This window comes from Schistocerca gregaria, chromosome 2, assembly GCF_023897955.1.
Source record: "Schistocerca gregaria isolate iqSchGreg1 chromosome 2, iqSchGreg1.2, whole genome shotgun sequence".
NCBI lineage: Eukaryota > Metazoa > Arthropoda > Insecta > Orthoptera > Acrididae > Schistocerca > Schistocerca gregaria.
In genome coordinates, this window is record NC_064921.1 from 760,587,873 (window position 1) to 760,600,341 (window position 12,469).

Genomic DNA, 12,469 nt, shown 5'->3' on the forward strand with positions numbered 1-12,469 from the left:
AGTTAAACTAAATATTCCAATGGAAACACAGGAATACCAATAAATAATTGTCATATGCCTACGATAGTACTCAAACTTAATTATACTAATTTTACAGCACTTACAAATTCAATGATTATATACTTTTTTTTACATATTCGTCAACTGTATAAAAAGATTTCTCTGTCATGTACTCCTTGAGAGTTAGTTTGAATGCTGGAAATCTTTTGTGAAGGCATTTGATATGTGGTGGGAGAGCATTAAACAGCTTAATGCTGGAGTAATAAGCTCCTTTTTTAACTGTCTTATCATATTTCAAAGACACAGGTAGTCTAAAACACGAAGGCTGAATGGTAAGTTATGCCTTCATGGACAGTATAGCGATTGAATGGCAATATGTTAGTAACTGAAATATGGAAAATATCTTCTCATTTTTTCAACATAGTTATCAGATAACATGATACACTTTTGTCAATGGTAAGCATGGTTCTTGAGCCATATGAAAGAGTGCTACCTTCTGCTTCTGCAATCAAGCCTTCACAATTATCATCATTTCTTCACTGCAACTTTACTGACATAAATGAAGACCTGTCTCTATTTTAGAACACAGACAAAAATCACAGTGTAAATCTGGATTGTATAGCACATGATGTGTTTTTTAAAAATTTGTCTATGGACCCTCAGAGGTTTAAAAAAGTTAAGCTTGTAAGATAATGTACTCAATACCTGTAAAGATTTTGTCATATTTTGATACAAACTCACCATTAAAACCAATATATGAGTTATCTATACACGAGGGGCTTGGCGGTCTAGCAGTAATGTGTGTGTCTAGAAACCAAAAGGGTTCAGGATGGAATCCTGGTCAGACCACATACTTTTCAGTCTTCAATTTAACCTGGTTTTAACTTCTCAGTGATGTGAAGAGTTGCCAGAAACAACATGTGATCCAGAGTCCATTTTAAACTGTAGGTCCCCTTTATTGGGTTGGATAAATGGTGTACATTATGGACGTGCAAGTCACCAAAGTGTTGAAGACAGACTTGCACCAGGGCCACTAAGCTACACAATGTTATTATCATCATTCAAATACATAATTAAGTTTGTACAGAACCCTCAGAGCACAACTCCTACTTTCGTTTATCAGTTTTTTAATTTTATTAATTAAAAAGTCTCTTAATGAATAATATTACATTATTTGGTTCATATATTTAATTGCGTCCCGATTCACCTACATAACTACTCTGCAATTCACATTTAAGTGCTTGGCAGAGGGTTCATCGAACCACAATCATACTATCTCTCTACTATTCCACTCCCGAACAGCGAGCGGGAAAAACGAACACCTAAACCTTTCTGTTTGAGCTCTGATTTCTCTTATTTTATTTTGATGATCATTCCTACCTATGTAGGTTGGGCTCAACAAAATATTTTCGCTTTCGGAAGAGAAAGTTGGTGACTGAAATTTCATAAAAAGGACTCGCCGCGACGAAAAATGTCTATGCTGTAATGACTTCCATCCCAACTCGTGTATCATATCTGCCACACTCTCTCTCCTATAACGTGATAATACAAAACGAGCTGCCCTTTTTTGCACCCTTTCGATGTCCTCCGTCAATCCCACCTGGTAAGGATCCCACACCGCGCAGCAATATTCTAACAGAGGACGACCAAGTGTAGTGTAAGCTGTCTCTTTAGTGGACTTGTTGCATCTTCTAAGTGTCCTGCCAATGAAATGCAACCTTTGGCTCGCCTTCCCGACAATATTATCTATGTGGTCCTTCCAACTGAAGTTGTTTGTAATTTTAACACCCAGGTACTTAGTTGAATTGACAGCCTTGAGAATTGTACTATTTATCGAGTAATTTCTTCTGCACCGAAAACATGAACACAAAACTTGCCCAAAATGAAGATTTTACTATGCAGTGAAATGTGCACAACAGAGTATCTTCCTATTCATTGAAACTATGTACCACGTCACGACCTGATTTGGAAGCTCCGCTTGTCATGGGCAGAATAAATCATGGAACCTGTAAAAGACTATGATCTGGCTTGAGTAGAGGTCTGGCACATTAATTTATCTCATCAAGAAAGATGAAAATTTTGTATGCACGCATATAGATACATGTATTCTGCACACAGTTCTATTATGCATCCACAGCAAAATAAATACACAATAAAAATTATAGATACTGAAAAATAGTCAGGTAAAAGCAGTACCTCAACAGGAAGACTGCCACAGCTGATGCGTCTGTTTGATGATTGTGGCTCCACCTCATGTTGTTCCTTGTTACGGGCAGCCAGAGACGGAAGGAATAGAGTTGTGATGTCTGAGAGGGGAAAATCCTGTGGAGAGCTTTGTAGTTGAGGATGATTCTGCGTACGCATCACCCAAGACATGTCACCTGAAGTGGGAAAATTTTTTCCCCTCTTTAAAGTCAACATTAAATTTATAATTTTTTGTTCATAGGTAGTAATAGAGTAATAGTACATTTTAGAGGCAATAAAATCACACAAGCAAGTAAAGGGTACTTCATGGGCACTGATTAAAGTTTCAAGAAACAATTGAATTAATAGTTTCAAATTTTTTTTTTAATTTAGAAGTTTAAAGAAATGAACAGCTTCACAGAGTGTGAAATATACAATTAGAACTTTTTAGCCTTTTGTGTCAATGAAACAAGATTGAGTGTTCAAGCTGAATGAGATGATATAGATATTTAACATAATGCCGGACACCTTCACACATACAGGAACTATCATGATATTTATTTATTAAGAATTAATACAAAGAGTGTACTTTCCCAACACACACAGAAAGAATTTAAACACATACCTGCCTGCTTCATGCACAAAGGGATTTCAATTACTAATTCACAACAATATTTATTTGGTTCATTATCAGTAGGTATTTAAGAAAACTAAATGAAATCAAAATTAGTGTAAGGAGAGTTATGCATGAAGTGTTCAAGAAATTTGAAAGCAAAATTCTATCTCTGAATCAACAGAAAATTCTTAATTTTAATGTTGATGGAGCCAACTGTTCACAGAGTTTGTGATCATAATGGCACTGAAATGGAGGATATGAGAGAGAAAGCCAAATGCTACATGCCTTTTCCAAAATAGAGGAAGACTGTACTGTGGTTTCTCTCTTAAATCAAGAAAAACAAATGTGGAAATGATATATCGAAATAAGTGAAAACGTGATAAAAAAGGAACTAAAATTCCAACCTGGGAGGGCCACAATACATGACGAGATAACAGTACAATTCGATACAGAGTATGGGAAAGAAAATGCTAATCTCAGTAGTGTACAGTAGGGATACTGAAGGAGTGAAGCGTATATAATTACTGGAAGTAGGTGGAAGTCACTCTCATTTTCAAGAAGAATCATCAAACACAAAAAATTATAGACTTATAGCTCTCATGTCTGTGTGTCATATAATTTAGGAATACGTTTTATGTTTGAATTTTGTGACATTTCTGAAGATTGCAAATCTCCTCGACAGGAATCTACCTGGGTTCCGAAAACAATGATCATGAGAAAAACAGTGTACTCTGTTTATCTACAAGATTAGCAAAGCAATAGATACAGGAGTTCAGGTTGATGTTGCGTTCCTTGGGCTCCAGTATGCGTATGATAGTGTACCATACTGTTGCCTAAAAAATCTCAAACCAGTTGTGTGATTGGATTGAAGAGTTTCTAGCAAACAGTGTGCCATTCTCAATGAAGGAAAATCTTCAGACATAAAAGTAACTTTGGGTGTACCTCTTGGGAGTATTATAGAACCATTGCTTCCCACAAAATATGTAAATAGCTCCGTCGATAACATTGGAAGTTCCCCTGAGGCTTTTCATGGATTACACTCTTGTATACAGAGAAATCCCAACATTAGAAAACGGTACCAAAATGCTAGAAGACCTGCAGACTTAACACTTGGTGCAGAGGTGGGCAAATGACTCTCAATGCAAATAAATCTGACATATATCAAAAATGAAAAATTCAGGATGGAATGTAAATCACCATATCCATATAGTGGAGATGCAAAGTCACAGATAGGCACCACAAAAAGATTTTCACACTTAAATCTTTCGGCGGATGGTCGTTGTTAATGATAGGCACACATATGGGCACGCGCACCCACCCACCCACCCACCCACCCACCCACCCACCCACCCACCCACAAACGAGTTGTGAGTGAGTTGTGCTTGTGTGAGCATGTGTGTGTGCGTATGTGTGTGTGTGTATTGTTGACAAAGGCCATCAGCTGAAAGCTTTAAGAGTGAAAATCTTTTTGTTCCGCCTACATGTGACTCACCATCTACACTATATGGTGAGTAGCAACTTTAGTTTTCATAATATTGTTAAATGTGACATATTGTGCACATGTATTGCATGGTTACATGAAGGCAGGACAATCTCTGTAAGCAGTCATATCCGTAAAATATCTAGAAGTATGTATATAGAGTGATTTAATGTGGAAAAATCACATTACTGCAGGTAAAGTAGATGTTCAACTGACTCACTTTAAGAATCCTCCGGAAGTGCAGTCCACTCACAATGGAGGAAGCTTATATAATCTTTATTTGACCAATATTTGAATACTGATCATCTGTCTGGGATTTGTAACAGATAAAACTGATGGAGAAAATAGGTAAGATCCAAACATGGGCATCACATTTTGTTACACATTCATTTAGTAAGCACAAAATGGAGATGTTCAACTAATTCTAGTGGCAGACACTGCAAGGGAGGTTTTCTGGCTTCCTCCTATGTACATCTCACAAAAGACCATGAAGATAAAATAATAGAGATGTGAGCTGACAGGGAGGCTTACCAACAACTGTTCTTCCCGTAACCATTTACAACTGAAACAGGAAAATAGGAAGTGACAGTGGTACACAAAGCACTATCCACTCACAAAATATAAACGTAGATGTAAATGAAGCTGCAGACAGGTACTTCAGCCAGCTATAGAAGCTTGAGACTTGCTGTTTTGTTAAAAGTAACTTGATTATCATCTATCAATTCCTACAACGTTCAGTGGCAAAGCAGCTTTCACTTGCGACTGCAGCAAAAACATCCTTTACTGAACTGGTGGTTTAATGAAAACTGGCAGGTTATTGTGAAGAGATGAGGTGACATGCAGTCAACAATGAGGTTACCAAGGCCTTACTAAAAATATGAAGACAAGATGCCTTCTTGGAAAAGGAGTTGATGTCATTACTGGATTAGGTTGAAGCTGACGAGATTTCTAAAAATTCGATTAAAAAGATTGATAACTAATGAGGAGGTATTGAATAGATTCGGAGAGAAGACAAATTTGTGGCACAACTTGACTAGAAGAAGGGATCGGTTGGTAGGACATGTTCTGAGGCATCAAGGGATCACCAATTTAATATTGGAGGGCAGCATGGAGGGTAAAAATCGTAGAGGGAGACCAAGAGATGGATACACTAAGCAGATTCAGAAGGATGTAGGTTGCAGTAAGTACTGGGAGATGAAGAAGCTTGCATAGGATAGTGTAGCATGGAGAGCTGCATCAAACCAGTCTCAGGACTGAAGACCACAACAACAACAGATTGATTCTATTTTAATAAATTATTGTGTCGGTGCACAAGTTTGTGGTGTTTTTGTTTTTAATTTTGGTAATCCAGTTAATAAGGGTTTATTTCCCTACTGTCATTTTTTATTTGCAATTCCAAGTTGCTATTTGACTTTACATATTGTCATTTTCTCATTTGGAGATAATGAGTTGAGCTGTGAATGCTAGTGGAGAAGCATTTCCAACATATTCTTCTTTTGAGTTCAGTAGAGGAGTGACAGCAATGGAGATAGCCAGGAGCATTTGTGCCACATATGGGGATAATGCCATTGTACAGAGCAAGGCAAGAAAATGGTTTTCATCTTTTAAGGAGGATTGTTTTGACATTAGTGATTCTCTGCATTCAGGAACACCTTCTGGAGTTTGATGAAGGTCATTTAAACACACTAATCTACAATGATCCACATCAGTGTACTCGAGAATGATCAAATGTGATTAACTGTGATCATCCCTCACTTGTGTGACATTTGCACGGAATGGAGAAGCTTCTCAAAGCTGCTGTATGGGAACTGCACGCTGTAAGCCAAAATCACAAAAATCAGTGGTTGGCCACATGTGCCTCCCTCCTTGGTTGTCACTAATTGGGTCATGGACAACATTGACCACTTCCATCTTGTATTGTTATTGGTGACAAGAAATTGTTTCATTTTTGCTAACAAATGGAAAAGAGAGGTATGGCTGAGTCCCAAAAAAGCAGCAATCCCCATACAAAGACCCAGACTATCCACAAAAGATAATATTATGCAATTGGTGTAACAGTGATGGTGTGGTGTGCCATCCCTGCTGACATTTGTTGTCAAGGACTGAGACATCTTGCAGATGCAATTCACGAACAATGACCATGAAGACTGCATGAAATGAGGCTACTCCATGATAATGCCCACCCGCATTCTGCTATACTGACAACCATGCAGGAGTCAGTCTGGGAAGGCACTCCGCACCCACCTTATGCCCTCAGATTTTCACCTTTTCTGCTCTCTATTAGACAACCTTCAAGGAACTTCCATTCCAGATGAAAATGCAAACATGCCTTGATGAGTTCTTTGCCTCATAACCACATGATACCAACAGCTGTGGAATTGAAAAGTTACCTCAGAGTCGGCAGACTGTTGTAAATAGTGAAGGAGAATATATTACTGATGACTAAAGTCTCTGTTATGTGTATCTGTTTTGTTTATTAAACTTATGCAAAAATGCTATAATCTTACACACCAACAATAAAACACTAAGTGCTGATGCCTGTAGTAATGTTTACAGCAGGCCTGATAAAGCATGGCTCACGAGCCATTCCCCTAAAGCGAGTGTTTTCCTATCCAATTCAACAACTGCGGTGCCGTCATGGCATTGCCACAGCCTACTTTTTGCCTGAATTACTTGGTTTAATTTTGTTGGCCAGAATGTCAGGTTTGGATTTTTTTAAATGCCATTATAATGAGTGTTCACAATTTGAAAATAAGTTGAGTCAATTTACTATCAGAATTTGCATTTTTAACAGATTTTAGAAATCACTTAAATTGTTTGAATTTATGTTTGGAAGGGAAGAAATGCACACTTTCTTATAAGTTTGCAGATAATAGTAGATCCCACACATTGTTTAAATTGCATCTAAATAAGGAAAATGTTTGTCATATCCTGAGTCACTATGAATTGTACGAAGAATAAAACCAAATAAAATTTTCAAGATTATTTCTATTATTGACGAAATCACCAAGAGCTTCACAGCTATTCTAAAGATTTTAAGTTTATAGAACCAGAAGACATTTTCTTTCATGGCAATTAATGTTAGAATTGATCTTCAAGAAGTTGTGTGTGAGATACAAAATGATATGTTCACATCATCCAGAACAGAAAGAGACACCGTAATTTTTGATGTCACGGCACAAGATTCAACCAAATTTCACTGACTTCAGTCTTAAAATGCAGTCATATTCTGGATCGACTTATATTTGTGAAAGTACATCAAATATGCTGAAGCACAGTGCAGTGAGCAATGAGTTGTTGGAAGATCAACTCTGCTTCACTACAAAGCATTCAGATATTTATATTACAAAATTTTTCATGATTAAGTTAAATATATCTAGCCTCTGTGTATTTAAATATCTCAGTAAGAGTTTTACACCCATAATGAAATGAAAATCAAGGTTTAAATCGCTTATGTCCGGATGTGTTTAAATATGCTGAGAAGGTGGGGCTCACGATCTATAACCACTGTCAGTTCTGCCAGCAACTGGCCACCATGGCTGCGGCTGGGCCATGATGGCATGGTATTGCAGGTGTTGAGTTGGAGGGAGAAGCACTTGCTGTAGGAGGATGGTTTGTGAGCCACACTTTGCTAGGCCTTACACACAGTGTAGAGACAAGATCAAATAAACAGCAGCACATCTTGATCAAAATTATAGAAAAATTTGAGAGGAAACTATTTTCTGTGATTGTGAGTGAATGACAATTTAATATACTTTAAATAAAGAGTTTTATTTAATGATTTGTTACAGTAATCCAGAATAATCCAAACAGTCTACATTAATTTTTTTCTATGACTGAGTTCATACCTGTAGGTCTTCTGACATAGATCTCTGCCCAGCCTTGACACCAACAAGCACAAAGTTCTCTATCTTGCTTCTCAGATTCTTTCACACCTGCACAAAATAATTGTGATATTGTTTATAACAACACAACTTAGAAGTTAAGGATACAGTCATATGAACAAGAGCAATAGTTTCTTGTGACTGTAAGAGACCATAAACAATTTCATATTACTGCACATCATTTTATTTAGTAACTACATACAGCAAATACATTCATTTCTCCAACAACATTCCAATCTTAATTATCAGGTAGAACAAGCTTTTGACTAACATTAACTTTCCTTGACATGAATAAAAATATCATTGTCTCCTAGAACACCAATGACTGTACCTCTTCTTACACTCAGATTTATAAATGGGAAGGTAACAACAAATTAGAAAGATTAAAAGAAATTAATGTGCTTTCTCTATAATAATGTGAGATAAGATCCCTGTCAAAGAAATATTTTTATTTATTGGAATATAAAAGTTAAGATCTTAAAAGTGGCACCTTTCTTATTGCTATGCAAAATTGCACACCCAATTACTGTTTTCAAAACGTTACATGCAGCATTTGGGTAGATTTGTAAAAGCTGCTTTATTTCATTTCAGTAAAGTGTCTCCCTGATTCCATCTATATACTTGAAAATTACATTTACACTGGTGTCTACAACATCAGACAATTTCACAACCAAAAAGCAAGGCCAGTGTTACAATGATTTCTTTTTCTGTAAGATTGTCTGTCAAGTTTAAGATGTATATTACTGTCACATAATTCCAGTTGCAGATTGCCTATCTAATGCCTTCCTGGGGCAACAAAGATTTTACTTTCAATATTTCATACAGTTACCAAACAAATTTAAAATGCGCTCACAATCTTCTTACTGAGAGCTATAATCTTGTGTCAATGGTTTAGCACAGTAAGTCAAGTACTACAGTTAGAATCAGTATATACATCTTGAGACAGCCTGACTCACAGTGCACAAATTTCCCCGGCTATATTCATCCGGTATTTAAGAATGACAGCACTTAGCCAATGTCAACAAACTTGACACGCAATTTCAAGTTATACAAAACTTTTTTGCTAACCCCCTTCTCCCTCAAACTTACGAAAAGAAAAAAAAGTTAATCATTTACTACATTTTTGTTGTACATGCAATAAATTGCAATATCAGATGTTACATTTTAATTTATTACTTCTTTACTACTAACTCAATTTGCAAAAAATTTTGCAGACAGTATCCATGTACACCACCAAATGTACCTGCAAAATAATATCATTGTACAAAACATGGTTCAGGAGCTATGATACCATGAACATTGACATGTATGAAAAACTAGCTTTTGCTTCAAATGGAGCACAAATTACTCATCCAGTGTTCCAACAAACTTTAAACACAATTTCAAATACTTTCTAAACTACTACTATTTTATATGCTTGATATCAACTATTTAACCCATTAACTGATTTGTAAGGTAATCAGATGTTTAAAGAATCAAATTTCCACGTATAACAAGCTTCAAACAATTGTGGTTGGGTCCCTAATGGTAGTTTTCCAACCAAGCTGCAAAATAAGAGATGAAAGATTGTATATGAGTATACATTTCTCATTACAAAACTAGTGATCGGTCAAGACTGTAATGCTGGCTATTCTGTACACACTACCGGAAGTGTTAAAAAAATGGGCTCCTCAAATGTTATAAAAACAGTCATTAGTAAGAAGTAAATTTAAAAATGCTCTTTTCCAGTCATGAAGGAGTTTAAAACTGAGCTCCAGGTGGACAATCAGTCTGTGAGGATACAGTGTTCTCACATGGCAATCTATTTGCCGTCTATCAATAATTTAGATATACATATATAGTTATCGATGAAGTTCTCTGTTTAGCTTGTAGCTGTGACTACCAGTATAAGTTAATCTTTGCTTGTTGACAATATGCATGAGACCAGTTACTGTTGTGATGCAAATTAGTTACAGTTGGGCACTTGGCCAGGAAGGAGTGAGTTGACCTTGAATAGTGCATTTTTCGGCACTGCTCAGTAGCCGTCTCAATGCTTTTATAACAATATTATTTACATTCCATCCTAAATCCTAATTTTAATGTTCTTTTGCATAATTAATGAATTTCTGATACAGACAGATATGTGAAAACCTTTTATCTGTTGAGTTCCATTGAGCTATTAATCACTCTGTGACTGTATTAACTTAATTTAAATACTTATATCTGACAATCAAGCCTCATGAAATTATTATTATTATTATTATTATTATTATTATTATTATTATTATTGTTATCATTAGCAATAACTTAAGTTTTTATTAGCTTTATCTATCTTTATATGGGGGAGAAAGAAGACTTTTCAACTTTTCTTCTTTCTAATTTGGTTTTGGTTTGAAGGCGTAGATTACAATCCCTTCAACATATTAGAGGTGAGGGAAATGCTCAGTCACCAACACTGAATGTCAGTGCTTTTAAGGAATATTTTATTCTCTGCAGCATCTAAGTATGGTACTACAGTGCGAACTGTCATCTCCGAGAACTGGAGAAATTTTCTTATGTATTGACACAGTGTCAGCCCTTGTGAAAAAGTACAATGGCTTGTTAGAAAGCGCATTTTTTCGATTTAAATATCACTCCGTATTGATGTGGACACTGACTATAATTCATTGCTTGTGAACCACAAATTAAAACTGAAGAAACTGAAAAAAGATGGGAAATTAAGGATATGGGAAATGAATAATATGAAAGAACCAGAGGTTGCTGAGAGTCTCAAAGAGAGCATTAGGCAAAAATTGACTGAAGAGGATGAAATAATTAAAAAGACAAGGCCTAGTAGAAATTACTGGACATTACACGATATACAAATTTATTTGATAAAAAGAGAAAATACAAAAATGTGACAAATGAAGCAGACACAAGGGTGCTACAGGTGTCCAAAAAATGAGACTAACAAAGTGCAACATGGCTAAGCAGGAATGGCTGTAGGAAAAATGCAAGTCTATAGGAGCATGTATAATTAGGGATAAGGTAGATTCCACCTATAGGAAAAGTAATGAGGTCTTTGGAGGAAAGAGAAGCAGCAGCAGCTTTATGAATATCAAGAGCTCAGGTGGAAAACCAGCACTAAGCAAGGAAGGTTAAGCTGAAAGGCAGAATGAATAGAGGGGCTACACAAGGGAAATGAACCTAAGGCAATATTATAGAATGCAAAGATGAAGTAGATGAAGGTGAGATGGGACATACATACTGCAAGAAGAATATGACGGAGCACAATGACCCAAGTCGAAATCAGGCCCCTGGAGTAGATGACATTCTCCCTGAACTACTGATTTCCTTGGCACAGTAGGTATATGAGATGTTTGAGACAGTGGAAATAGCACAAGACTTCAAGAAGAATGTGATAATTCCAATTTCCTAGAAAGAATGTGCTGAAAGATGTGAATATTTCTGAACTATCAGTTCATAAGCCATACATTCAAAATACTGGCATGAATTATGAAATCTTTGTAGTTTGCAGAAGAATGGAAAAAAAGGTAGAAGCCGGCCTAGAGAAAGACCAGTTTGGGTTCCAGAGAAATATAGGAACACACAAGGTAATACTGATCCTACAACTCATCTTACAAGACAGGTTTAAACATACACTTACCTACGTTTATAGCATTTGTAGACTTAGAGAAAGCTTTTGACATTGTTGACTAGAATACGATCTAAAATTCTGATGATAGCAGGGATAAAATACCGGGACTGAAGGGTACACTACTTACACAGACACCTGACAGCAGCTGTAAGAGTCAAAGGATATGAAAGGAAAGCAATGGTTGAGATGGGTGTGAGACTCGATTTAGCCTATTCCTAATGTTATTCAATCTGAAGGAATTAAAGTTCAGGGAGGAGAAATAAAATCTTTGTGGTTTGCCAATGATGACGTAATTTTGTCAGAGACAGCAACAGACTTGAAAGAGCAGTTTAATGGAACGGACAGTGTCTTTAAAGCATATGAGATGAACATCAACAAAAGCAAAATAAGGATAATGGAATCAGGCAATACTAAGGGAATCAGATTACAAAATGAGACACTAAAAGCAGCAGAGGAGTTCTGCTCTGTGAACAGGAAAATAACTGATGATGGCCAAAGTACAGGATAAATAAAATGTAGACTGGAAATGGCTACAAAAGTGGTTCTGAAGACATTTGTTTGGGGTGTAGCCTTGTATGGAAGTAGACAAAAAGCAATTTAGAAAAGAAAAGAATAGAAGCTTCTGAAATTTGGAGCTGTATGAGTCTATTGACAAGTAGAAAAGTGAATCACATACATAATGAGGAAGT

The 12,469-nt window shown here is 36.3% G+C and overlaps 1 protein-coding gene across 2 annotated transcripts in view; it reads right to left on the minus strand.

Annotated features, from left to right (window-relative positions):
* The window catches only part of LOC126334970 (tuberin), a 315,576-nt gene that overhangs the window by 100,673 nt on the left and 202,434 nt on the right, over positions 1-12,469 (minus strand). For both annotated transcript variants that reach the window (XM_049997757.1, XM_049997758.1), the window contains exons 20-21: positions 8,129-8,215; positions 2,197-2,381 (exon numbers count right to left, since the gene is read on the minus strand). In XM_049997757.1, coding sequence (XP_049853714.1) covers positions 2,197-2,381; positions 8,129-8,215 — 272 coding nt within the window. The remainder of the gene's footprint in view (positions 1-2,196; positions 2,382-8,128; positions 8,216-12,469) is intronic.